The 27,998-nt window shown below is 44.9% G+C and overlaps 2 protein-coding genes and 1 long non-coding RNA gene across 5 annotated transcripts in view; 1 reads left to right on the top strand and 2 right to left on the bottom strand.

The window, feature by feature from the left end:
• NFKB1 (nuclear factor kappa B subunit 1) overlaps nt 1-11,662 on the bottom strand; it is a 52,937-nt gene extending 41,275 nt beyond the window's left edge. The window contains exons 1-3 of one of the 3 annotated variants that reach the window (XM_071742604.1): nt 11,640-11,662; nt 3,573-3,625; nt 2,383-2,467 (exon numbers count right to left, since the gene is read on the bottom strand). In XM_071742604.1, coding sequence (XP_071598705.1) covers nt 2,383-2,467; nt 3,573-3,617 — 130 coding nt within the window. In that variant the 5' untranslated portion in view covers nt 3,618-3,625; nt 11,640-11,662. Of the gene's footprint in view, nt 1-2,382; nt 2,468-3,572; nt 3,626-11,087; nt 11,380-11,639 lie in introns of those variants that run through there. The other 2 variants (XM_071742603.1, XM_071742605.1) reach the window with 2 other exon arrangements.
• LOC139795673 (uncharacterized) lies at nt 90-24,126 on the top strand. The gene is made up of 7 exons (XR_011725635.1): nt 90-329; nt 1,008-1,139; nt 2,964-3,032; nt 7,143-7,259; nt 10,454-10,613; nt 22,949-23,032; nt 23,132-24,126. It is a non-coding gene; the product is annotated as an uncharacterized lncRNA (long non-coding RNA).
• Nucleotides 24,127-25,462: 1,336 nt separating this feature from the next.
• LOC139796302 (serine/arginine repetitive matrix protein 2-like) overlaps nt 25,463-27,998 on the bottom strand; it is a 6,260-nt gene continuing 3,724 nt past the window's right edge. The window contains exons 3-5 of the mRNA XM_071744251.1: nt 27,579-27,700; nt 26,241-26,472; nt 25,463-25,959 (exon numbers count right to left, since the gene is read on the bottom strand). Of these exons, the coding sequence (XP_071600352.1) occupies nt 25,463-25,959; nt 26,241-26,472; nt 27,579-27,700 (851 nt within the window). The remainder of the gene's footprint in view (nt 25,960-26,240; nt 26,473-27,578; nt 27,701-27,998) is intronic.

Genomic DNA, 27,998 nt, shown 5'->3' with positions numbered 1-27,998 from the left:
AACCTTGTTTGTTCCACAGAAACTGTGAGAACAGTGAAAAATACCACCTTGGTATAACAAACAACTCATAAACCCTTTAATCCTACAGAGAACAATCCCACTGAACATTTTTATCTGTCTTAATAAAAACCCACTGCAAACAAATGACTGCAACATGAATTTGTTGGATATTTGTCCATATTTGTCAACAGCTTTCCTCATCAGAACATTTTATCTGGAAACAAGATTATCTGTACCAGATGTGTTTCTTGTTTCTTCCTTTCTACTACTCAAGTCAGGAAAACTGAAGCATGGTTCAAACCAGGAAACACTGAAACAGTAAGGATCAGGTAATTTTAATTTTTGTTTATTTATTTATTGTTTACTTTGCATTTATTGCTACTTTATTGCATTTATTGTTACTTTAGGGTGAAATTTTACCCATGAAGTAAAAAGCTAATTGCTTATGTTTTCCCCTACTCACCTTCACTGCTGTCAAGTATATTAAATACTGCAAACAGAAGTGATTTGTGTTTTTTAAAAAAGGAAGCTATTTGCAATACAAAAGATTCCTGCAGCATCCTGATGTAACAGCATCAAACAGATCAATAACAAAGCTGTCATGTTAAAAGACATGAATAGCAATACTGAAGATATTAAGGAAAACCTCATACAGCTAAATAAATTCTTATTTCCTTTCTCCTTTATATTAGCTATTCTAATAACCTAAGCAGGAAAAATGGAGTTTTCTAAATTCAGGCAAGAAGTAATACTTATAAACAAATTTAATAAGCAAAACCAGACCAAGGCTGATGAAGCAGCTGATAGTGGCTGAGATGTAAGACACTTGTATTTGACATTACTGATCTGGAACCATACTGGAAGGAAGAACTGCATATGGGTTCTTTGCAGGACACTATTTGCTTATTTTCAGTGGTTGGTTGCACAGTTTGACTCTGAACTATCAAACTGGTGTTATCATTCAGGAAATTGGCAGGTACTTTATTACCAGACTTGCCACTTTACAGGAAACACAGAAGTCACCAAGAAGGAAAAAGAGATTTGAATGATACAGGAAGTTGTGTATACTCTGCATTTTATTGGAGAAAAACAAGCACTGTAAGAATTATTACAACAAATGAAGCACCAGTGAAAAAAAAGTAAGTACATATTGCACTCCACACACTGGCAATACAAACATGCAGGTCACTGAAGAGGCAAATTTAGAAAAAAAATACAAAATACAAAATAAAACTGAGTTGCTCAAAGCATTTTGGTGACTCAGAACCATTTGCCTGATTGAAACTTTCAGTTTCTGTACAAGCCAGAGGAAAATCAATTTGCCTCCCTGCTGAAAGTTGCATGAGGGTAAAGAAGGGTGTAATGGGAGTGAGGGGTGCAAGGGGTGAGGGGTGCGAGGGGCGAGGGGTGCGAGGGGCGAGGGGTGCGAGGGGCGAGGGGTGCGAGGGGCGAGGGGTGCGAGGGGCGAGGGGTGCGAGGGGCGAGGGGTGCGAGGGGCGAGGGGTGCGAGGGGCGAGGGGTGCGAGGGGCGAGGGGTGCGAGGGGCGAGGGGTGCAAGGGGCGAGGGGTGCAAGGGGCGAGGGGTGCAAGGGGCGAGGGGTGCAAGGGGCGAGGGGTGCAAGGGGCGAGGGGTGCAAGGGGCGAGGGGTGCAAGGGGCGAGGGGTGCAAGGGGCGAGGGGTGCAAGGGGCGAGGGGTGCAAGGGGCGAGGGGTGCAAGGGGCGAGGGGTGCAAGGGGCGAGGGGTGCAAGGGGCGAGGGGTGCAAGGGGCGAGGGGTGCAAGGGGCGAGGGGTGCAAGGGGCGAGGGGTGCAAGGGGCGAGGGTGCAAGGGGCGAGGGTGCAAGGGGCGAGGGTGCAAGGGGCGAGGGGTGTAATGGGCGAGGGTGCAATGGGTGAGGGGTGCAAGGAGTGAGGGTGCAAGGAGTGAGGGTGCAAGGAGTGAGGGTGCAAGGAGCGAGGGGTGTAATGAGCGAGGGTGCAATGGGTGAGGGGTGCAATGGGTGAGGGTGCAAGGAGTGAGGGGTGCAAGGAGTGAGGGTGCAAGGAGCGAGGGGTGCAATGGGTGAGGGTGCAATGGGTGAGGGTGCAATGGGTGAGGGTGCAATGGGTGAGGGTGCAATGGGTGAGGGTGTAATGAGCGAGGGTGCAATGGGTGAGGGGTGCAATGGGTGAGGGTGCAATGGGTGAGGGTGCAAGGAGTGAGGGTGCAAGGAGTGAGGGTGTAATGGGTGAGGGTGTAAGCAGTGAGTGTAGCTGACAACCTCGGGATCTCGTATTATGAACTAGTAGAGTGTAAACCAAAAAGCCTCTGAAAGGAATGTCAGAAAACAAAGTGGAAGAAGCAGCAAGACAACAGCACAACCAAATAGCAACAGCTCCTACCTGTTCGTAGTGGCAAGTCTGAAGTGATGTAATTTGTGTTATTAAATAATGCATTCATTCCCATTAACTGATCCATAGCAAACATCTACATTGAAAGAAAACACAGACTTTGTTACCACATATATATACAATTTCATAAAGCACCTATCAGCAAAGAATTTCCAAGTTCTCTTCTGCAAATATTGAAAGTGCAAACACCCAAGTACAGTACATAAACATTTTATATCTATTTTATTTTTGCTTGCAGGAGCAGTGCAAGCAAAGCTGGTAGTACTGACCAAGTCTGAGCACTATCATGAAACTCAGCATTGTTTCTAAGCACATATTTTGATGAAATGCACTAACAGCTGTATTTTCAAAAGAGCTTAGATGGTAAATTCTGAAAGCCTGACCATAGATGTCTTGCCCAAGGCCTTGCTGAGAACCTATGAGTTTCCACTTCCACTTCTGTGATTAAACCCCACCATTCCTTATGAAAGTATTTCCAGACTCTAATGCAAGAAAACAGCATACACAGGTTAAAGTTTAATTTTTTTTTCCTTGAACACTGACATGTCTTAACTCAGTGTATTTGTTGTCAGGTATAAATCAATCTTCTTCCAAAATGGAGCAAGCATAAAGAATTAAGTGGTTTCTTTCTGGAAATGAAGGTGAGTAGAAATTATCTGTTCTTCACACCAACCATTCACTTAGTTCAAATGAATCATGAAATGACCTAATGAGATCAGACAGAGCCAGGCCTACTGATCTCTGGGAGTGAAGGAACATTTTAGTCATCAATGTCAATGCAAATTTCCCAAAAAAGGATACAAATGGGCCTTTCAGGGCATAAGGGGTTAGTTTTATTTCCAGATAAAGCCCAACGCTCACCACAGAACAGATTTCAGAGCAAATGTCACAGGCAGACAGGGCATAAGAATGAGGATTTTTTTCACCAGCTTCTTTCAGCAGGCTTACCTTTCCTTTTCCTTTCAGCCAGTTCATCAGTGGCAAGGAACTTTACAGGCCACATAAAACTGAACTTAAGAGAAAAAACTCCCTAAATTTCCCCAAGCCTGATTTCTGCTAACAGCTGGAATGCTTTAATATCTCCATGCTGTAAATTCTAGGAAATGACAGGACACTGAGAGGAAGCCAGAAGAGAGCTGAGGGAGAATACAGGGATACTGAAAATGCACAAGTCCACTTACTTGGGGATCAGACACCCCCATAATATAGGAATCTTCTCCTGCCATTTCAAGTCCTGAAACACAAAAACATAATCAGAACTCTGCTCTTTTTTCAATTAATGTCAATGATTTCTAAAATACTCTTAAAATTCCTCAGTATGTGTAAGGTGCATGCTAGGGATACAGTAGGTTACAGCCTGGAACTTCCATTGCCAAAGAAACTACAAATTACAGCCAAAGTCCTTAAGTAAAAACATATTAAAATCAGGTATTGAGTTGTTTCTGCCTTTCCTCTGGCTGTTCTGCCATTGGAGTTCAGGCAAGATCATGATCATAGTTTATTAACAGCAGGGCTCCACATTTTTACCCAATAAAAAGACTTCTGAGAAAATGTTCATTAAATCCAGTGGTTTTCTTGTGAAGTACTACTAAATGCAAAGTAAGAAAGCCCAAGAAAGAACATTCACTATTTTTTCTTTAAATAAAAAATGACAGTGACAATTATGGATGTAAAACATCCCTAAGCCTATCCCACAAGCTGACATGCAAGTGCTGGACAGTGGGAAAGTTCAGCCCAGTTTTTTCCAGGGACAGTATCAAGCCTGGAAGCTTGACAGTAGCAGAGCCTGGAAGTTTGGGTAGGAATTTATTAAGTCTATTATAAAATACTAGAGCTACTTCCATTCGTGTAGTCATTACTTAGAAGACAGAAATGTGAAGATTTTATCACCTAGGAGAAAGTCATGTTCAATTCAAATATTAATATTCCAGCTATTTTTGAAAGCATTTAGACACCTCACCACTCCATGCCTTTTAAAAAACTAAGACTTTAGGCTTCAATCTTTTTGTCTCTAGCTTTGTTCTCATACTGACCTGGCTAAAAACCTGAGCAGTAAATAAACTAACCAGTTAGGAAGGGTTCTCATTGCTCCAAGCAGGAAATAACATCATTTTAATATTATCCTACATAGTTGAACAACACCTCCCCCCACTCCAAAAAAATAAAATTTGAGCTTTAAACCTCGAATGTTTCCATGTTTTAAAGTGCACCAGTGTCCTAACTGATTAAGCTAACATTTCACATAAGACCAGGGGAAAAAAAAAAATTAAAACATGACCTATGCTTCCTTTCCCAAACCTTCAAAGAGAGACATGGTTAAGCAGGTCTCTACTTTTTATCTGTGTGTTTTGGATAGAAATACATCTTGAAAAAAACAATTTGCAGAGGTGAAGGATGAGCAGTATCACCAACTGCCCTACCTCACAAAACTCTGATGCCTGGTGGAAACTCTCATCAGCCACACATCTCTTATTAGATTTCCTGTACTTTGAGCCAACCAACCAAAAGCACAAACAAAACCACCACAGGTTGGCCATTATGTTTGCCAAAACTTAATGCAAAATCTAGCATCAGGGTATCTGCTGTTATGTCTGAAAGTAAGAAAAAAACCAACTTCATCTCTTTTAAAACTAGGCCAGTATTTTTTATATTAGTTCAGTATTAAGAGTTAGGTCAGATTAATATTTAAGATTTAATATTTAATGGCAGAAGGTTTGGTTATAGTTACAGATCAGTTTAAAAGGTCAGAAAGTAAAGCATATTCTGTGAAAGGTACACTGAAGATCCATATGTCAGTGAATCAGGATCTTTATTACCCAGAGTTCATGACACTTGAACTGGAATTAGCCTGATGGTTGAAATAAATTTCTATGTTGAAGAACATCTGTCTCTTACTCTGAGACATTTCATGTCAACCTGTCTCACCTTTCAAGTCTGGGATTCAGCAAGTAAGCCTCAAGATGAGAGCTTAACTACTGCAGTTCAGCTGCCTTTATACACTGAAAGCACAGCTCTCCTCACAAGCTTTCTAGCAAAGTGGGTTTTTTTCTCTTTCACTTGGCTTTCATTGCAGTTTGCCTGTTAAAAATAAATTTCTGTAACAGGACACTGAATGGAAGTACTGAAATCCACTTTTTGTTTATTTTGCTTATGAAAAATAGCCAGGAATAAGGATGAAACAGAAGCAAAGACAGTTGTAGTTTATATTTTTAGTATATTTTTGCTACATCAGAGCTCCAAAACATATCAGGCCAGCTGATTGCAGAGAACTATGCACTTAGGAAGAGAATCTTTTAGTGGCAACTGTCCACCCTTGAGCCTCACTTCTGTATTCTTTGCAAAACATCATCTGGTATCAGTAGAGAGACAACTTTGAGAGATGAGCATTCCCCAAATGGAGATGCTGGGAAATGGGTTGTGCAAGAGTTGCTGCAAATTGCTGGGTCAGGGCTGGGAGCAGAATAAGAGCTGCCAGACAGATCTCAGACAGATCTCAGACCCTGACAGGACTGAGCTACTGCTCCAAGCTGTTTTGTCTCAAACCTTCACCCCTGCAGTGTCTTCAAAGCCAGGATGCTGCTCATGCATCAGTGCCTGGTCCTTCAGCCTTAGCTCTGGCCACCTCCTCTGAATCCCATATCCAGCACTTCCCTTATAATCCAGGTATTTTTCAAAAAACACTGGGAGTACAGCTCCAGAGCAAAAGCTTATGATGCAACATATCCTTAAAGAAGCAAAAGGAAGGAAAAAAGGAAGTTTGAGAACTGCTTTTTCTAACTTCCCAACACAGCCATCCTATAAACACAGGTTTAGGTCTTCTGCTGCTCCAGAAAACACAAAACTGGGTCAGGAACCTACCTGGGTCATGTTAAATGGCCAACCCATAGCTGAAGCTGCACTTCAACCATTTTAATTCTTTAAGGTTAAAAAAAATATATATAGTTTTCTTAAGGAAAATAAATCTCACTCTTGTTCAAAGCCATGTAACAGCAGTGGGAATATTGTACAGGCAGGATTCCAAGCAGGAATTCCAAGCTGGCACTCTGAATGCATATTGTCCAAACCTGCTTAAAGCAGGTCTGCACAGCTAAACTCTGACAGCTACCAGCTCCTTGTGCTTCCAATACTGTTACTATTAATGAAGCAAGAAAAAAAATCTTCTGGGCAGTGAGAAGGGATTGACACCCCCTTCCCAAAAACTCATCCAGGAAAACCTTAACACTGGAAAGGTTGTTACAAATCTTTAATTTATTCACATTTGTTCTCAACTATGCATTTGGATTGCCTCCACTTTAATAAATTACACTGGTTTTGCAGTTCCCAGGTGAAGGTTAAAACTGGAGTAAAATATTTATCACTTTAGATGAATGCTGTCCTGATGAAGAGTCTGGGAAAAAACTGGGAAAATGCAGTATTTTGATTTTTGAAGTTTTTTAAAAAAAGTGCTACAGACAGCAAGTCCCTGAATTATTCAAAATAAAAGGTGATAATCAGCTATAGTATTCTGAAATACACAAATAGAACCAAAATATTAAGGGAGCATCACATATATTTTCACATTATTGGCACAGATAAACAGAAGCAGGAAAGAAAAAGCCTTTAAAAAAACATGAGAAATTATTGCTAATGTGCTCAGGCTCACCAGCACTTTTCAAGGGACTTAACTCAGTGATAAAACAGACTTGAAATGTGAAGTCTGCCTTTAAATGTTACAAATTTACTAACATTTCTTCTCCTATTTACATTTTCAGTAGCTTGGAGCATGCCTGTTTTTAGGAAACTGTATTCTCAGCACAATACTCAGCAAAGCCCAATTTCAGCAAAAGCAACACACAGAAGTTGTATTTTTTACTTCATCTATTACAAAGGTATGTAATCTGTGAATAAAGACTTGAGTATAATTCAGTATACAAATGGGAAAAGGCTTGCAGAGAGGTTTGCAAAAATGCAGGGAGGCATTTTTATCAAGCATACAACTTATCTCTGCAGCCTTTTTCTCCTCTGCAGTCTGTTGCAGCTACACTACCACCACATAACCCTAAATGTTTGTTTTTCTAATATGACAACACAAATTGCCTCTTGTTATTACCTATGTCTGCTTAGTACTTCCTGTTGGGTGGGACCTGGGAGTTCTGGCTGTGTGTTTTTAAAATGTAAAGAACTGTTGAGGTTAAAATTTTCAAGTATTTTCAGTCAGGAGCAGATGCATTATTGGACAACAGCACAAATACTACAAAATATTTTGGAAATTAAATCAATCACAAGCATTGAAGAAATTGCTCTGAATTAGAACTGCTGGTTGCAGAGTTTTTGGGTGCAGAATAATTGTAGGAAATCTACACTCAAGTTTATTGCATCAGGTACTCCACTATATTTCAAGAAAAATTCACAGCATGAGGGAACTAAACTACCTAAATGGTTACTTTATGAAACATGTTTACAAACAATTTTGGTGTGTTTTATTCCTTTTCCTAATGTCAAAGAAAAAAACTAATATGACAAAAGGTGTCATTAACATATAAACTGGGTTTTTTTCCAGCATATTGTCAGAATAAAATTAGGATGTTTTTGTTAAGACACATTCAAACAACTTAAGACAAAGGAATAAACAGTATTCAAATATATGGCAAACACACTCTGGTGTATATACATAATGCTAAATTATGTAAAATACTGAGGTTCAACACAGAAAAACAACTCTAGTAACTACACTGTAATTCAGCCACCTGGGGTGGTAATGTTACTTGAACTAACCAAAATACCATGTTAAAATACTGCTATTTTTTTCCTACAGATAAAAAAGAATTGCTAAGTAATCTTTAGAAATAGTTCTAATTCATACAGATTTCTTCATCAAAGTCAAAATTTAACTTAAAAGCCACACATACTCATTTCATAAAGCTTAAGTGTCCTGAATCATTAATATCAAACAGAGAACCTTTTTTAGGGTGAAAATAACAGCATTTCTGAGCAGCCAAATAATAAGGAAACTTAAGATTTCAGAAGTCCAGCTGCCATAAGGTTTGCTGGATCAGCAGACACTTTGGTGTAGGTTCTGGGGTCCTACTGAAGACACAGTCCCTGATTTAATGAGCAGTGGGGGCAGGAGAGAACTCAAATTAGCAAGGGCTGTTCCCACTGCAGTCACCAGAGTGAGCTAAGGACTTCTCACAGCCACTGAAAACATCACATGGCAGAAGTGGTCACTTAAATAACACTTGGAAGTGGAGCCAAATCAGCACAGTTACAGTTACACCACAGGCTTCAAATGTACAGGTGCTTTTTAATTCTGGTTTTTTACAAAGAAATTGTAAAACTCCTGCAGCCTCAATCTTCTGAAGGCACAGCAAAATACCTCTGCTAAACTAGAGAGTCAAGAAAATACCTGCTCTCTTTGTTTTTATTTCATTTGTGTGTTAATCTGGGTTTAAAAAGAATTAAAAAAAAAAAAAAAGTAAGCAACACCACACAACTCAGACCTACACTGCTCTTGATTTGGTGATACCAGCATGGTATCCGTGGTATTGGAGGATGCAGTAAAATGCAGGTGGTTTAGGTTAGTTAATTTTACATTTTAAATGAAGAAAAAAAAAATGCTTTTCAAAAGAAAATAAAAGTTGCAAGGGGAAAAAACCACTAATAGTAGTAACAGTTGCTTCCTCCCCACACACGGGATGTCACACCTCCACCTAAATTCTAAACAAAGGATTTTTTACCTTGAGACTAGAATAATTTGAAACATCTTTTAAGGCTTTACACTTCTTAAACTGTCGTCAGTGCTTCAGCAAAACATCTGTGATAAATGAAAGACTGAAGAGGACTCACTGAATTATTTCTCTGCTCAAAACTGGATGCAAATTTAGTGCCTCACTGACCTAAGGGCACAGTTAATGACAACTGTAATTATGATGTTATCAATGCAGAACTTCATAAAAGGTTTGCAGCTTATGTAAGGGTTACACTTCCACTTCTAAAATGCCCGTGTCAGAGCTTCAAGTGACCCAGACCAGGAATTTTTTTTATTATTTTCTGTAACATTCTCTCGGTTTTATAAGGGTTGTGCTGTTTTGTTTCTGAGAACCAAAGAAAGACTATCAATGTTGGGAAAAAAATGAAAAAACCAACTCCAGCGTTCTCATAAGTTCCAGGCTGCTTATTCCTCTTTCATTTTCTCAAACTGGAGTCATTCCTGGGGATTACAAAACACTGCAAACACCATGACGCCTCACAATGACGGCTTGGTTAATGCTTTCCTGGAATGGGCAGCTACCTTCTCCTTTGAAAGGATAAAAATCCTCTCAGATACTGTTTCATAAGCTGGGACTTCACAGGACACTGACTCTGGGTGTCAATAAAATCACAGAGCTGCATTTTCAGCTCTGTCCTGGGCCTTTTGACAGCGGTGGTGTAGCACCTTATAGCACATGAGCAGAGAATTCATCCACCAGCTACTAATATTCTCTGTGAACTAAATTAAAAGAAGTCTTCTGAAGCAAAAACACGCAATCAGCACTTTAAAACTAATTAAAAAAAAACAAAACTTTTTTTTTTTTTAATGATACTCTTCAGTAATGATATTGAGCAACTTAAAGCAGGAAGTTGAAATGCAGCACTGAAGTTGTTATGATCCCTTGCCTAAAAAAAAAAAAGCCCTATTCTGCAAATGCTTACAGGCCCTCCTGTTTACTTATTTGGATAAAACTACGTAGCTGCACACTGCATTATGGTAAGAGCCAAACACCACAGAGCTCAACTTTGCTACAGTTCAACTACAATACTCACATAAAGCAAGTCCCTTGTGTTTCTTTTTAGAAGGTACCATCAAAGCAGAAAGCGTCAATAGGTAAAAAAAAAATAAAAATTAAAAACCGCCACGATGAAAAGTCGTGATTTTGTTGATGTAGCTTTTGAATGTAAGATTCAAATGTAACATTCCTTATCACGGTGAGAACTTCTCAATCTCACAACTCACCTCTACACTGCCTCTTAAAACAACTCAAACATTTAAAAGCACCATTTACCCGAGCTGAGCTTTCATACTTTTTTCCATTTTACTCCGCAGCCCCTTCACAAGACATCCCAGCTAGGAAGACCCCTGTAACACCTCAACAAAACAACACAAGAAATCCTGCTTCATGCTCCCAGAAACCAGCAAGCAGGGAGGAGGCGGGAGGCAGTCTGGGCACCTACAGAGCGCAATTTTTCAAACCTGCACCGGAGAGGTAAGGGAAGCGGCAACCGCGCTCCTCGGAAACCCCGCACGGGGAACCAGGGGTGTCCGTCCCTCCGGGGCTCACAGCCCCCTCCAGCCACCCCCGGTAGCCCACCTTCCCCCATGGCTCGCCACCCGGCAATCCCTCCCGGCCCTTCAGCCGCAGGTCCGCTCCCGAGCCCAAGTCACAGGCGAAGGGCTGCCCGGCGCCACTCGTGAATCTGACCCCCGAGAACACGCTTCCCAGCTGCAAATATCCCCTACCCCCGGGGGGGGAAACCCGTCCTGTCCCGCCCCACTCCGCTCCCCACGCCGCTTCCCCCTCTCCCAGCTCCTCCGGAGCAGCGCGCAAGCCGCTCCCATCCCGCTCCCGCTCCCCACCGCGGGACGGGGGAAGCGCAACAGCGCCGAACAGGGGCCCGAGGTGAGGGCAAAGGGGGGAAAAAGGCAGCGAGCGGGGGTTCAGGGGTCGCCTGAGGCTCACCCGGGGCAGGGCAGGGCTGGCGTTGCCTCCTCCTCCTCCTCCTCGTCCTCTGCCGGTGGCGGCCGCGCGTCCCTCAGCGCCGCGCCATGTACCCGGCGTGACACCGCCCGCACCCAGGCTCGGGGCGGACTTTCCCCTTTCCTTCCTTCCTTCCTTCCTTCCTCCCTGCCTCCCTCCGGTTCCGCCCAACCCACCGCGGGCCCGCTGGCGAGAGCAGCCGAACGGTACCGGCCTGCCGGGCCGCCGTGTGCGTACCCCCTCCCGCAGCCGCCCGCCGCACTTCCTGGCTGGAAATTCCCACTGAGCGCTCCGGCTGCACCGCGGACGGGCGGGAAGGGAAGGGAAGGGAGGGGCGGGGCGGGCGGGGAAGGGGTGGGAAGGGGGGGGAATAAAGGGAGACGGTGTTTGCGGGGAGTACCCGCAGCCCGTTCTGCCTGCTCGCTCTGCCTGACCCCTGGGGGTTCTGGAGAAGGAACCCCCACTTGGGAAAACCTTTGGGTAGGGACGGGTCGTCCGAAGTCGCCAGCTGGTTCATCCCGGGGCAATTCCTACCGCCACAAGGACACTCCTGGGGGTGTTGTCCCTCTTGCGTGGCTCACGGCGAAGTTTTTAGCACTGGTGTGAAGTCAGGCGCGACCTGGTGGGTGGGTGCCAGCGTTTTCTTGGTGTTTGACCCATATAGAAGGTTTTGAAAGGAAGAGAGGTTATGATACAGCGAATTTAAGCCCAGTTACGCAGTGCCTGGCTGCTGGGTGGATTTCGTGGGCACTTCCTAGAAGGCCGTCTGCTGGTTGACTACCACCTGTTGCCCGAAAACAGAGAGTGCAGGTTGTACAGCACCATTTTCCTGCGGATTTGCACAGCTTCTGACAGAGCAGACTGCCAGGTTGGTTAACTTCTGTTAAACGGTGCCAACCATCAACAGTACACTGATGTTCTTTATACTGAAGCCTGAAGTTTGTATTACAGTTCCCAGGCTTCCCAGAATGATTTAATGTAGGGTGAAGAAAGTCAGATAGTTAAGAGTTTAATTGGCATATAGATGACATCAAACATTGAAGTTCAAAACATCTTTATGCTGAGTGTAAATGCCTGGTTTGCTAAGAGTGAAAAGTATCTCTAAGCAGCAGCCACCACGATTAACCTGATGTGTGTTAGCTCAGAAATTCAGCAGTGAATTCAGAAATTCTAGCTCAGAAATTCAGCAGTGCACCCAAAAAGCACCTGTGGGGGATTTTATGCTAAGGCTGCATGACCTGGGACTTCAGTAATTATTTATTATAGAGTTGAATGAGATTTGAAAAAAACCCTAATTTATAAAAAGGACTTTAAAAAAAAAACTAATTTATAAAAAGGACTTAAATCCAAAACAAACAACCTATATATGGATGAAATTATGAGGCTGTTGCTTCTTGCATTGAAGCAAGGAACTGTAATTCCAAGCAGAAATGGATTCAAAAGAAATAAGGTTAAATCATAAGCCACCTGTTGACAGGGATATGAAGGAAGGGGTGTACAGAAGAGCTATTACAGCCTTTATAAGATAAGTGATGTCATGGAGGAAGATGATGGTGCTGAAGGTTTCCAGTCTATCCAGATGGTAGCCAGTTTCTTTCCTGGAAAGGGAATGGATTCAGGTGTTCCACTTTGAGCCCTGGACTGGAATTAAAAAGTACCCATTTAAAATCAGTGCTGAGGCTCTGAAAGGGAGCTTAGAACTACACAGGATATTTGCTGTCTTTTGATAAGAGAACTGGAATCTCACAGGGGTTATGCACACATAACCTATATATCAGGAGACAGTTCCCTTGTTTGGGATGACCACTCATGCTCTGGGTTGCAGCTCTAAAAATGCATTCCCTCATTCTCCTCCAAGTCCAAATTGGGAATTGAGAATGACTCAGCTTTTCTGAGTTAGACATTTTTTCCTGTATTAAATAAGGTTACTCTCTACATACTCAAGGCTTAACATCAAACTTTTCTTTGCAAGCCAAGTGCACTAAAGCAAGCAGAACAAATGAGGAGACACTTGAGCCTCAGAGCCCTTCAAGGAAGAAGTTCAGATGGATTTAAACTATGAGGAGTATTTCAAAATAAGTTGGATTTGAAAGGAAAGGTGCCATGTCACAGCTAGTCAGAGGCATGCTCAGAGGGCAAAACCTGTATGAACAAGTAGCAGGAAATCAGACGAGGTGGAAAACTTCCAAAACTTAAGGAGACTTACCTGGTGGATTTGTTTCAAAAGGACACATTATCAAGCACTCGGGCTCAGCTTTTCCTGTGAAAGCCCCATCAGCTTCCTTAAACACCTAGGTTTTAAAAGAAAATCCTCAGTTATAACAGAAGCATCAACTTGCTTTTCTTATAATTTCACTCCAAAACAGAAATGTTATTTCTGCTGAAACCTCAACAGTGCCAGGCTATAAGCCCTTAGTCTGGTGAAATTATCTTCACAGGTAAGATGACCTTACTTCTAGGTAAATGAACTGGATTAAAACACTGGATCACCTGAAGGGCCTGAAATGAAGAATTATTTCTCTATTCCTGCTTTCACCTTACTTCTAGGTAAATGAACTGCTTTAAAACACTGGATTAAAACACTGGATCACCTGAAGAGCCTGAAATGAGGAATTATTTCTCTATTCTTGCTTTCACCCCCCTGGGGCAATTAAACAGATAATACAAACTCAGGTCTGAGTGGCTTGCAGTGATGAAGTGGAGCCTCTTCCCTGGATAGCACAGGTTTGCACTATCCCCATCAAGACAATTCACTATCAGCTCACAAATGAAGAGCAGACAATTAAAGGTGAACCCAAGGAAAGAAATGTTTCTGTTGCTGGTGAGGGCTTTCCAGCCCTGCCATGCTGAGGTCTCTGGCAGTGAGTGGATAGGAGGCAGGGCTTTCACTTGCCCAGGCTGTCTCACCCAACCTTGGTAAGGTTGTGTGCATTTCAGTTTCCTGATATGTAAATGCCATCTGGCTGTGATCTGCTGGGTTTGCTCTGGCCCTTTCAAAGGCCAGAACTCTTTGGCCTCAGTACTTTTGAATCCTGTAACTGGTTACTGTTTATTTTCAAGAACAAGGTGTTACTTCTGAGAATTAAGCTTTATTTCTCCAGGGGTGTCTGAAAACAAATCAACACCTATGTCTGACTGAGATTTTTAAAATAATCACTCACCATTTAAATTACTGTTCCTGAACTGGAAAAAAACCCTGAAGTGTTCTGCTTTTATTTTTCCCCCATTTCTGGGGTGTTTATTGTAATCAGGACAGGATCTTTTAATTCCCTTTGACCTAGTGGCTTTGATACTAAAACAGGAAGAGATGAGGGAAAGTCTAAAATAGCTGCTTAGCAATACTTCCTTTTAAAGCTTTCTGCTGCCTGTCTTGATTGGCCCACTAGGCCATGCTATCCAGATCCCTTTTTCTTTAATATTTCTTTACCATTCAGAAGTTGTAACTTAAAAAACTGGATTGCCTTCAATAATTGTCAGTGATTTTCTTACACTCCAGTCCTCCCAGTGGTTATCAGTGTTTACCCAAGCTCTGCTGTTGGCATTGCTGTCACCTCCCATAGCTTGAATCCACCAGGAACTTGAAGACAAATAATTAAAAGCATAATTAATCTTTTAAGGCAATGCTATAATTCTGAACCAGGACATGTATCAAGCTCTGAAGCAGACAGGAGAACAGGTATAAAGAAACCTCTAAACAGCCCAAGTCCATGTGCAAAAATAACCAGTTTGAACTGCAACTGGGGGAGGGTCTGGAGTTGAGTGAATCTGCTGCTGAAGCCCCACATTGCAGCCTCTGTGAGAAGCACTCTTTTTAATCCCTGTTTTCTGGTGGATGATGACCTGGCCTCAACTCATCATGTGTTTCATCAGTATTTGAATGGACACAGCAACCCCCTGCAGAACTCAGAGCAGTGTGATGTCTCCTGCAGGCACACAGGTTGCATCCCAAGCATCCCACACAGAACTGCAAATCATGGATATGGGATCCCAGATTAACTCCAGAGTGGTTCAGACCTGTAAATATGCTGAAAGACTCAATTTCTAGTGTTTTGGGCAGAAGCAAGAGTGAGCAGCAGTTGGGAGCAGGGCATAGATTTAGTAGGCTTATATAAGAGAACCATGAGGCTGTAGCCATGGATATAATTAAAAGTATAATTAATAGAGAAAGGGGAACCTTTGGAGAGAGCTAGAAGTAACCAAGAAAAGGAAGATGAAAGAATTATAAACAAATACAGAAGTGATCATGAAACCTTGAGTAGGGTATTGCTAAGGTTAAGCACTAATCTGAGCAATCTAAATAGGGGTGATGCCTGAGTTTTGTGCCTGGGATACAGGTAGAGGTAAATAACAGGTTAGCACAGTCCTATGCTCCAAGTTGGGAGAAGATCTGGATGGAAGAGAGTCTATTAGATTGCCTTTTCTGTATTTTCTCTTCCTGAATCCTACAGTTTCCTTGCATTAATAACTGATAGATGCAGTTATGAATCTACTTTTATCTCTTCTTCCACAAAGTCAGCCTGCCAGTGAATTTAGGAAATAAGTATAGGCATAAACACTCACCTTAGATGTACAATGACTTTACCTCTGACACCATCTGATTTTTTTTTCATGTAGGACTGCTCAGCATTTGCTCTTACAGCTTATGGGACCATTAGTGGAACGTAAGCAAATTGCCACAGCAATTTGCAGTTCACACTTGTACTTTCTGGTAATAAATCTAAGAATCTACCAGTCAGTTCTTCAGAATCTGGACTTGAACCAGCCTGGGAGTCATTCACCCTTCTGCTGCTCAGCTCCTGAGCACTTGGGCAGCCACTGAAGGCAGAGGGATGGGTTTTGCCACTGGAGTTGAGTGGCAGCAGGTTCTTACCAGTGCCCTGCATTCATTCACTCCTTTCTCTTCCCACCCACCTACCCTGGGTTAGGACTGGTACTGCACTGGGCTCAGTATTTGTTACATGAGTCAGTCAGTTTCTTTTCACAGCCTTTTGCATACCTGGAGGACATGGACTTCTCTCTGATTACCCCCCAACAACTGAGGGCCCAGTTGTTTTCCCAAGAGGTGTAAGTTCTTCTGTAAATTCTTCCAGTTATGGCTGGAGCTGTAGAGCCTCAGCAGTGTTTCTCCCAGTTAGCTCATGCAAACCAGACCTGCTCTTTGTTTTGTTAGTAGTCACTAGGAAATAGTTGAATATTTAATATACACTCAGTTCAATTTATGAGGTCATTTTGGGTCCCAGGTACTGAACAGGACCAATGTTAACACTGTAGAGAGAACAGAACTGAGCTAGCTTGATTTTCTATGACTGCTGCTTTATGCTGTAGCAGCTCTTGAAGGCATCAGTAAAGCATCTCCAGACAGCTGAGCACTGTACAAATCATAGAATCATAGAACTGGCTGGGTTGGAAGGGACCTCAGAGCTCATCAAGTCCAACCCTTGATCCACTCCCCCCGTGGTTCCCAGCCCATGGCACATCCAGGCTCTTTTGAAATATCTCCAGGGATGGAGAATCCACCCCTTCCCTGGGCAGCCCATTCCAGTGTCTGATCACCCTCTCCATAAAGAAATTCTTTCCTAATATCCAACCTAAACCTCCCCTGGCAGAGCTTCAGCTCTGCCAGGGGAGGTTTAGGTTGGATATTAGGAAAAAATTCTTTAATCCATGCCCTCTTGTCCCACTGATATCTGCCCAACCCCCCCCTGGCTCCAACCTCCTTTCAGGGAGTTGGAGAGAGTGATGAGGTCTCCCCTGAGCCTCCTCTTCTCCAGCCTCAACACCCCCAGCTCCCTCAGCCCTTCCTCACAGGACTTGTGCTGGATCCCTTCACAGCCTCCTTGCTCTTCTCTGGACCTGCTCCAGCACCTCAATCTCCTTCCTGAGCTGAGGGGCCCAGAACTGGACACAGGACTCAAGCTGTGGCCTCCCCAGGGCTGAGCACAGGGGCAGGGATATATAGGGAAGAGATTTCCACTGACACAGAACTTCCAACATCTAAATGTACAATGGAAAAGAGACTGTGGAAGCACAGAGTGGCACTTTCATCACTCCCTCCTGCAGTGATTTGTTTAAATCTTCTGCTCAGCTCTTGGTAGAAGTCAGTTCTGATTTCCTGAACTGTTTATGTTGGAAGTTTTAAGCCTTTACCATCATTTTTTATGGTCTTCTTCAGATTCCAGTCTTGGAATCTCTGGATATGTCGCTAGTTTTCTCTCAGGTTTTGATGAAAACTTAAAACTTATGTTTAAAAAACCCTCAAAAGTATCAGTGTTCAAATTGATGGGATTCTCTTTAGGCAAGTTCTGTGTGTTTAGGGGCTTTATTTTTAATTCTGTGATGATGGGGGGGGGGGTTGGTGTTAACAACAGTGGTTGGGGAGCCAAGAGAAATCACTGGTGGGATGGATCAGACCTTCTAAAAATACAAGAATATAAAAGAATATTTGGAGAGCAGAACAAAAGGCAAATTGTCTCATGGGTTTGGTTTCATAAAAGCTTGTGTTCTCAACCTTTCCCCCAGAGCTGTGAGGGCTAGAAACATTTTTTAGGAAAGAATTCAGTACTTAAAGCTGCAACATCAGAAAGAGTACAGGTGCTATCGTGGTAAGATGCAACAGGCTGATGAAAACCAAGAGAATATGGCATAAAAAGAAGAGCCCTGTGGCAGAGCAGAGCTTCAGACCTCAGTCTGAAGGGACTGAAGGACCTCAGCCTCTTTTCTACTTTGCACAAGAAAAGTGATAATAAAGGAGGAAGCAGGGGGTTCTCCTTATTCTAGTTTCTTTCTCAGTTCCCCTCTTGGTTTGCTGCTTGGAAGCAGAAGCCTGGATGATGCTGGGACAAAGCCTTTCAGTCTTTCTTTACCTTGTGTAATAGCATGATGCCAGTTTTAAGCAATAAATAAACTTCCCAGCACTGAAGCCAGAAGCAGTGTGCCCAAGCAGTTCTCTGGCTGTTCCCCAGCACATTGCCTTGGATGCTCTCCTGCTTCCATGTCCTGCTTTGCTTTCCAGGCTCAGGATCCCCACGCAGTGGGGTAACTGCACTTGTACAGACTCTTGAATGGACACAGCAACCCCCTGCAGAACTCAGAGCAGTGTGATGTCTCCTGCAGGCACACAGGTTGCATCCCAAGCATCCCACACAGAACTGCAAATCATGGACATGGGATCCCAGATTACCTCCAGAGTACCTGCACTTGTACAGGCTCAGGGTCTCTGTGCTGCTGGGACCTGACCTGAAAGTCCATGCGATTTTCTCACCTGAGGGCAGGGAAATGGAATTGCAAAGTCTTCAAATGTTGCTGTTTACTCAGACGTCCAAACAAGAACACGAGGCTACAGTTTAAGCCCTCGGGTGTGTTTACAACAGCTCTTCTCAGCTTGAAGCTGTGTGCTGCCAACAACTGGCTGCACCCACAGACACTCCCTGAGATAGCAGAGTGGGAACTCAGGGCTGCCTGTATGCAGATCAAACTCCTGGTGACCTACCTGGGGGTAGGGCTGGCAGCAGAGGGAGGATCTCTGCCTTCTCTGCAGACTTGGGAAGCTTTCTGACAGTGGGCTGTAAGTAGTAAGGCTGGGCAGCATCTGCAAAACCATTCAGGTATTTTCTTGAAGCGAGACTAAGTTGGTCTGGAAGAAGGTGAGTGTCATGGGAGCTGGGTGAATGTTTCTCTCTAGGTTCAGCTGGGTCTGCTGGAGTTCTGGCAGTGGTCTGGGCAGGTTAGAGTAATATTCTTGAGACAACAATGCTATTCTTATTCTAAGGATACAGAACAAAAGCCCAAAGAAATAGAAGAGTGAAAATATGTCAAAATAAATCCGAATCACTGAGAATCTCCTTTTCCTCACAGTTGTTATCACTAGATATGCCCACACTATCACATGGCCACACTCCCAAAATTCATATGGCTCTAGAGCTCCCTGCATCTTGTTCCATCCCAGGCAAGTAGTTGGAGGAGGCAGCTGTGGCCATTAGAAGAAACTCATCTGTCATTGGAGGATACTACAGGACGTGCTTGACTAGAAAAGTTGGACACACTGATATGTGTACTTTGAAAACATTTGCCCCCCACTGAATCCAGCTGCAGATGTGTTTTTGGTACTTCTACAACCAGAGTCCTAAAACATGAGAAACACTGACTACCTGTGACAAGTTTGGTTTAAATGATGTGACTGGCATCACAGAGAAACTCTGGCATGGAAGAGGAGACATTACAGCTCACTTGGTCAGGATTAAGAGTATAATCCTATCTTTTCCAGCAGTTACCCCCTTGTTTGTTATAATCCTCCTGGCCTTTGCCAGGAAATTCATGGAGGCCCTGTGGAAAACAATCTCTTGATTATGCTGTTCTTGTCCACAGCAGCCCCAGCCTGAGAACTCAGCTTGATACAGATGCCCTGGAGTGGCACCTTTCATTCAAAACAAAGCAATTTTGCTGAGCTTTTAACCTGAAAATAATCTCTTCTTCATACAAAGTTGTCATTAATAGATGATCAGTGCTAGGTATATAATAACCTGCAGTCATAATGTAAAGAAAAACCTGTGGTGAGAGCACAAGTCTCAGAACCTGGGTTCTCTGTGTCAACTTTGGGTGCAAGTTCAGAGAAAAGAAACTGGTACCACTTATGTTGAAGGCTGGAGAAAGGGTGGGAAGAGCTAAAATAAAGCCAATATTATTCCCAGTATTCCATGGAAACCTTAAATTATTTTCCACCTTGCAAACAAATGAGCAGCACATGAAGCAAACAAATCTCCAGATCTTGGTTTTGCTGACTTTGATAGCAGAACACTTCTTCTTAGTCCTCCCCTGACAGGCAGTAGTGTGATTTTTATGGCTGCATGAAGCTACTGAACTGCTACCACAACTCCTGAGCTACCAGGAGTTTCATTGAGCTGTGCCTTCTAGATGAGTGGTTTTAAAATGCTGGATGAGTCTTGAATAAAATTGAAACAGGAAGAGGCAGGGTAATATTTAATCAAAATATATATGACTCATCTTCCACTCTTTTATCAGTATTTTCTGTCACATAAGCAGCATCTCTAAAAGGAAAATACTGGCTCTCTGAAAATGGAGGTAGTGATTCCCTCCCTTAAAGGTGCTCTGCTTATGGACAGCACAAGTTGAAACAGAAATGCTGAGCAGGAATGTAACCTCAGAAACTGGACTACAGAGCTATAAATCTCAAGATGACCTACATAAAAAGTCCACCCCCACTAACTTGCATCCACCAGGACCTAAGAAGTGTCAGGCACCATTGCATCTCAGGCATTTATTGGTTCTTTGATACTACTGAGATGGAAGCATTCCCTTCATCCTCACCCTTTGTAAAAGAAAAAGATTTCTGAGGTGACTTCTTGTGTCTCCCCATGGTGTGAAGCATAGCCATGACCCCTTGTGGAGTCATGGGACAGCTCCACAAAGCAGGATGCTGTCAGCTCAAACTGGCAGGAGCCTCCTCATTTCCTGACTGAGGATCCTGCAGTGTTTCTCAGACTGGGATTCGTGTCTTGAACAGAACAGGTCAGAGATTTATTTCAGTGGAGAAGCCTGATCACATGCAGTGCATGCCCAAACCTGTTGCAGTTCTGTACCCAGGGGCCAAACCCAACCACAAGTGTTTCTGTTTCAGCACCTTACCCCTTAACAGAAAAGAACAGCTATTGAGATTTATTATGTTTGTTATTAAGTTCCCTTAATAGCTATGCAAAGTGCCTCTTTTCTATGCATATATCAAAGCCATATCATCCTGAAAAAAAAATCTAAAAATCAGTTCTGACTCCTTTTAACTCCTGCATGTGCTTCTCTGCCAAGACTGCTGTAAGGGTGTGAGCCAGACTCCTTGGAATAGGGGCAATCAACACAAAGCTTTGCCAGATTCTCACTCCCCATTTCTAGAAAGGAAAGCTCCCATTGGTTTTCAGTTCTGAATCTTTTCCATTTTGGCTTGCATGGAAACACTTGAAAGATACACTAAAAAACAGGCACAATGGAAAAAATGAGTGAGTGGTGCCTACAGAAAAATTGCATCTAATTCATGGAGACCACCCAAAACTTAGTCCTGTCCTGATCTCCACAGAGGAAATAGATGTGCTCTGTTTGGAACAGCCAGCTTAAAAGGAATTTGACAATTTGAACAATCTCAAAAATGCCCAGATTTGGTGATACTCACATCAGACATTCATTAGGTGAATATTTCTCTGGAGCTGTGAAGAGCAGCTCTGGGATCTCCAGACTTGCTGAAGGAGGTCTGAAAGACCCGAGGCAGCATGTCAGACTTCCTACAGCAGTCTGAACTAGCTGAAAGAAGACTGGAGGGAAAAAATACAGAGGAAATTCTGAGTAAATTGAGACATTATTTATCACTGTCTGTCTTGGCTGCACAAGAAAGGAGATGAACTTGACAGAGAACAAACAAAAAAAAATTCCCAGTGGATTTCCACCTAATCCATTGCATGAAACACAAACCCACACAGACAGCTGGGTACAGTGCTCTGCCTGCCACTGCACCAAGGTTTTCCAGCAGAATTAAATGCCAAAAACTGCTGCTCAGACAGAGGGTCACAGAGCTAAGGAAATTGCCCTCAGAATAACAGCTTTGCAAATGTTAAATAGATAGAGGGAATGGATACAGGGAAGTCAGAGGATGCTTGGGGATACCTGTGGAGGCACTCAAGTCACCTTATGAAGATCTCATCACCCTGGAAGGAGGCTACTTCAGGTATATGACAGGAGACCATGAACAGTTCACAGGAGTTTAACAGGTGTTAAAAATTCAGTTTTCTCTGCCTGCTACAGGGTATGGCTTACTGGGAAGACAGTAATAACAGAAAATACCCTGCTGTTTGGTTTTTTTTTAATTACAAGTGGAATCTCTGGGGCACTGGACAACAGGGTGAGTCTGAGTACTGGCCATGTCCTCTGCAGTGATCTGGTGTGGTGGGATGAGGAATCTTCTGCAGAGCCTTTCTGTTTCTGAAGACCTCGTGTCCTTTGTGATTCTGTGGGAAGGAATGTATTTCAGCTCCTGAGGGATTCAGGGCTAAGCTCTGTGGAGAAAATGTTGAATTGTGATCCTGGCTCCTACAAGAGCTCATCTGTAGCCTGTCAGTGATTTTAGGGTGTGTGTTTAGGGTTCACCAGAAGTGAAGCCCTGAGAGCAAGGACAGGAAACTTGTGTCCAGGGAAAGCCTCAGCCCAGCAAAGGAGCAGAACAATCAGACTGAGTGAGCCTGCAGGGGATTTGGTGACAGAAGGACCAGTGTGCTGCAGGCTGATGTGACAGCATCCTTGTGAGGGCAAACAGGTAACTGACTCTGATAGTCTGGAGAAGACTAAATTATGGGTTTTCTGTAGGATCTACAGAGAGGCAGTGTCATTTCCAGCCCTAGGGACAGACTGGAGAAATGCTGGAGAGGAACTGCCTCCTGTGGTAGGATGGGTAACAGTGACACACAGTGTTCTGCTGTCAGATTTAGGCTGAGAGGTAGAAACCCAGTAAAGAGAGGAAAGCAGAACCTCCATACATCACTTTCTGAAACGTCCACGCAGCACCAGCCAGATCTGCAGAGCCAGCTGCAATATCCAGGTGAAAAAAATGGCATGAGAAGGGAAGCTGGAAAATCATTGGGAACTGGCCATGGAAAATGTGAGAGGTCATAGCAAGTGCCCAAGGATTCCATCCCTTCAGCTGCTTCAGCTGAGGACCTGCACAAAGTCTTCTCCACCACAGAAACCAAGGTGCCAGAAGCTAACAGGGTTTGATCTGTCCTTCCCTGTGGGGTCAGGGCACTGCAGGACCACAGATTGGGCCAGACCTTTCCATTCTGTTTCCTTCATAGCTGGAACAGAGAGAATCCTGAACAGAGAGAATCCTAAATTAAGAAGATGAAGGGTACGGAGTTGTTCCTTTATACCTCTTCCAAGTAAGTTCACCTCTTTTCATTGCCCTGAAATGGATATTTATTAACAAACATAATACTGTTAAGAGACCTAAAATTACTCTGTAACATTAATTAACACAGGACATGAAATGCAATGGGTTTATGAGATCTGCAATTCACAGCTGGATTAATTGTGTACCTCAGTGTATATAACACCTACAGCCTTACTGTCACCACACAGCAGGTTTGGACAGGAGCAAAATTAGAGTTTTCTTCAGGGTGAGTTTTGGAGTCAGTTTGGTCTTAAAAAATTGTGAAAGGTCTGGGACAAAGCGGAATATAGATTTTGTGTTCTGAAGTGTTGCTCTCATCTCAGGAATATCTTATTATTTTCCCCCCTCCCTGCCAACTTTGGGTTTGGGGATTCCACATAAGTTAAAAAAGCTTTTTTTTTTTTTTTTTTTTTTTTTTTTTAACATACTTGTAGTTGATACTTGTGTTGGTTTTGGTAAAGAATCAAGAAAATCATATAACCTAGATGGGAGTGTGCAGCAAGTTGGAATCTGTCAGCACAGCTGGGTGGCTTGGTGAGTGCAAGGCTCTTTTTAGGCCAGTGCTAGGGGTGTAGAGGAAATGTCTACCTGGAAAAGAAATCAAATTGAGGCAAGAAACCTAGGAACAGCTCCTTGATACCAAATATACTGCAAATTATGATAAGGCATTATGTCTGTCTTTGAAACCAGTGTAATGGGGTTTGTCTTAGGAGTGGAAGAACCAATGGGCTTCAAATGAGGCACAGAAATGAAGTGAGTGTCTAATTCAGTTCTGAGCAAGGGCTGATGAAGTGGTGCTGAGTGTTTGGTTTATGCTTCTGCACTGGTTCTGGAGCAGGAGCTGATGTTTGCAGCAAGCTAAAAAGTTCTCTCTGTCAGTGGGACTTGTGTCACTCTGTCCCTGTGTACCCCTCTGCATGACCATCACATTCTTTATGCATTCAGTAGAGTATTTACAGCACGGAGCACTTCAGATAACTCGATAACGCATTCTGTTGCTTATCTCAGGGTTGCTATGGTTATCAGCTTAGCACATCCATTTCCCTTATAGGAAAGGGGTTCCCTTTCCCTGTTGCCTTCCCTTTCCCTGTTTCTTCCCCTTTCCCTGCTGCCTCCCCTGTCCCTGCTGCCTCCCCTGTCCCTGTTGCTCCCCTGTCCCTGTTGCCCCCCTGTCCCTGCTGCCTCCCCTGTCCCTGTTGCCCCCCTGTCCCTGTTGCCGCCCCTGTCCCTGTTGCCCCCCCTGTCCCTGTTGCCTCCCCTGTCCCTGCTGCCTCCCCTGTCCCTGTTGCCCCCCTGTCCCTGTTGCCTCCCCTGTCCCTGTTGCCCCCCTGTCCCTGTTGCCTCCCCTGTCCCTGTAGCCCCCCTGTCCCTGTTGCCCCCCCTGTCCCTGTTGCCCCCCCTGTCCCTGTTGCCCCCCTGTCCCTGTTGCCCCCCTGTCCCTGTAGCCCCCCTGTCCCTGTTGCCCCCCCTGTCCCTGTTGCCCCCCCTGTCCCTGTTGCCCCCCCTGTCCCTGTTGCCCCCCCTGTCCCTGTTGCCTCCCCTGTCCCTGTTGCCCCCCTGTCCCTGCTGCCCCCCTGTCCCTGTTGCCCCCCTGTCCCTGTTGCCTCTCCTGTCCCTGTTGCCCCCCCTGTCCCTGCTGCCTCCCGTTTCCCTTTTCCCTTCCCGGGGGGTCACCAGACCCCTGTTCCTGAGCTCTCCGCGGGCTCTCCCAGCCCCGCATCCCGTGCGGGGTTTCCGCCAGCGCTGAGCCCTGGGGATGGGCTGAGCCTTGGAGGAGCTCCCGTGCTCCCCATTGCCGGGCTACGAACCCTTTCCCCTCCCCCACAGAGACCTTCGCTTCGGTTCGGTTCGGTCCGGCCCGGCCCGGGGAAAAGGGGGCGTGGCCTCGGCGTTCCTGGCCCCGCCCCCCGGCTCTGATTGGCCGCCGGGTCCCTTATCCCTGCGGGTGGATCTAGCGTCCGGTCGCGGGCGCGCGCCGCCGACTCTGTGTGTCCCTTGGTGTGGTGCTGGCTCCCGGCCCGGTCCGGGGCTGGGCTCTGGCACCTGTCTCTGTCTGCAGACCCCCCTTCCCAAAATTTTTGGGAGGGGGGTCCGTCTCCCCGTGTGTTCCCCTTGTCTGTCCTTATATGTTTGCACCATTGCCCCCACGCACGTGCCGCTGCGACACAGGTAAGTGCTGCGACACAGGTAAGTGCTGGGCACAGGTAAGTGCTGGGCGCAGGTAAGTGCTGCCGCCGCCCCCCTGGATGCTGCGACGCTGGATGCTGCTGCCACGGATTCACCACTGATTTCACTGATTTATTGATTCACTGATTCAATTGCTGATTCAATGGCTGACGAGCGCGGGCGCGGTGCGGGCCTTCCCGACTACACGGTACGTACCCTTCCCCCCCCCTCCCCTCGCTGCCCGCACTGCTCCTCACGGCGCTTTTCTCTCCTTTCCTCCCGCAGCTCTTCCCGGGACCCGGCGGAGCTTCCCCGGGGAGCGGGGCGTTGAGCCCCGAGCGTCCGCGTCCTGCGGGAGGATCCCCCCCCGCACCTCCGAGCGGAGCCGCGGCCATTGCAGGTGGGGAAAACCCTCCCGCTGCCCCCCAGAACCCTCCGGGAGCTGCCCGCGGGCTGTGTCCCCGTCCCTCCCCGTCCCCTGCAGGGTGCGGGGCTCGGAGTTTTGCTCAGGTGTTTCTCTGCTCTTTGTTTCCCTGTCCGAGTCCCAGGTGGCTGCGGCGCCAGGTGCGGGACCCACACGGAGCCGGAGGAGCCGCGAGAGAAGGGAGCGGAGCAGCAGCGCGGGATGGTCGGTGGGGAGGGGATGGTGCGGGGGGTGCGTGGTTTGTGTTGTGCTGGGTACCGGCAGCGTGCTCAGCGCTTTGCCTGTGAGCCCGCGGCTGCTCCGCACGCCCACGGACTGACCTCTCCCTTTTTTTGCGTGGCCCTTTTTTTGCGTGGCCCTTTTTTTGCGTGGCCCTTTTTTTGCGTGGCCCTTTTTTTGCGTGGCCCTTTTTTTGCGTGGCCCTTTTTTTGCGTGGCCCTTTTTTTGCGTGGCCCTTTTTTTGCGTGGCCCTTTTTTTGCGTGGCCCTTTTTTTGCGTGGCCCTTTTTTTGCCTGGGCCCTTTTTTTTGCCTGGCCCTTTTTTTTGCCTGGCCCTTTCCCTTTTTGCCTGGCCCTTTCCCTTTTTGCCTGGCCCTTTCCCTTTTTGCCTGCGCCCTTTCCCTTTTTGCCTGGCCCTTTCCCTTTTTGCCTGGCCCTTTCCCTTTTTGCCTGGCCCTTTCCCTTTTTGCCTGGCCCTTTCCCTTTTTTGCCTGGCCCTTTCCCTTTTTGCCTGGCCCTTTCCCTTTTTGCCTGGCCCTTTCCCTTTTTGCCTGGCCCTTTCCCTTTTTGCCTGGCCCTTTCCCTTTTTGCCTGGCCCTTTCCCTTTTTGCCTGGCCCTTTCCTTTTTTTGCCTGGCCCTTTTTTTGCCTGGCCCTTTCCCCTTCCCCCTGCTGTGTGACTAAAGGGGACCCATCCCCTCCCCAGGGCTGCTCTGGTCCCTGTCCCACAGGTAACTCCAGGTCTCCTCTCCCTGCCTTTCAGGTGTCCCTGTCCCCAAGCACTTGATGGCAGAGCAGAAACCCCCTGAAGCAGCAGCTGCTCCCTGCCTGCACCCACAGCTCCCACCCACTTGGACTCCCTGGGGCATCTGCAGGAGGAGGAGCACCCAAGCCCTTCAGCCCTGATCCCCTCTGGGCAGGTCAGTTCAGCTCCTGGCTCACACCCCACACACCTCTGCTGCCTCACACACCTCTCCTCACCCTGCACTCTGCTGCCTCGGCACCTCCTCTCTCTGCTTTCTCCCTCGTCTCCTTCTTGCCCTTCTTTTCTTTTTTTTTCTTTTCTCTCTGCCTTTTTTCCCTTTCTCTGCCTCTTCTCTCTCTCCTGCCTCTTTCTCTCTCCTGCCTCTTTCTCTCTCCTGCCTCTTTCTCTCTCCCTGCCTCTTTCTCTCTCCTGCCTCTTTCTCTCTCCTGCCTCTTTCTCTCTCCTGCCTTCTTTCTCTCTCTTCTGCCTCTTTCTTCTCCTCTGCTTTTTTCTTTCTTTCTTTCTCTGCTTTTTTCTTCTTTCTTTCTTTCTCTGCTTTTTTCTTTCTCTGCTTTTTTCTTTTCTCTGCTTTTTTCTTTCTCTGCTTTTTTCTTTTTCTCTGCTTTTTTCTTTTTCTCTGCTTTTTTCTTTTTCTCTGCTTTTTTCTTTTTCTCTGCTTTTTTCTTTTTCTCTGCTTTTTTCTTTTTTCTCTGCTTTTTTCTCTTTTTCTCTGCTTTTTTTTCTTTTTCTTTTTCTCTGCTTTTTTCTTTTTCTTTTTCTCTGCTTTTTTCTTTTTCTTTTTCTCTGCTTTTTTCTTTTTCTTTTTCTCTGCTTTTTTCTTTTTCTTTTTCTCTGCTTTTTTCTTTTTCTTTTTCTCTGCTTTTTTCTTTTTTCTCTTTTTTTTCTTTCTCTGCTTTTTTTTCTTTTCTCTTTTTTCTTTTCTTTCTGTTTTCTTTTTTCCGTTTTCTTTTTCCGTTTTTCTTTTTTCCGTTTTCTTTTTTCCGTTTCTTTTTCCGTTTTCTTTTTCCGTTTTCTTTCCGTTTTCTTTCCGTTTTTCTTTCCGTTTTCTTTCCTTTTTCTTTCCTTTTTCTTTCCTTTTTCTTTCCTTTTTCTTTCCTTTTTCTTTCCTTTTTCTTTCCTTTTTCTTTCCTTTTTCTTTCTTTTCTCTTTTCTTTCCTTTCTCTGCTTTTCTCTTTCCTTTCTCTGCTTTTCTCTTTCCTTTCTCTGCTTTTCGCTTTCCTTTCTCTGCTTTTCTTTCTTTGCCTTTTCTCTTCCCTTTGCCTTTTTTTTCCCTTTTCCTTTTTCCTTTTTCCTTTTTCCTTTTTCCTTTTTCCCTTTCCTTTTTCCTCCCTTTCCCTTTCCTTTCCCTTTCCTTTTCCCTTTCCTTTTCCCCCCCCTTTTCA

This window comes from Heliangelus exortis, chromosome 4, assembly GCF_036169615.1.
Source record: "Heliangelus exortis chromosome 4, bHelExo1.hap1, whole genome shotgun sequence".
Taxonomy (NCBI): domain Eukaryota; kingdom Metazoa; phylum Chordata; class Aves; order Apodiformes; family Trochilidae; genus Heliangelus; species Heliangelus exortis.
The sequence above is the reverse complement of the archived record's forward strand: the minus strand, read 5'-3'. Positions and strand labels throughout refer to the sequence as shown.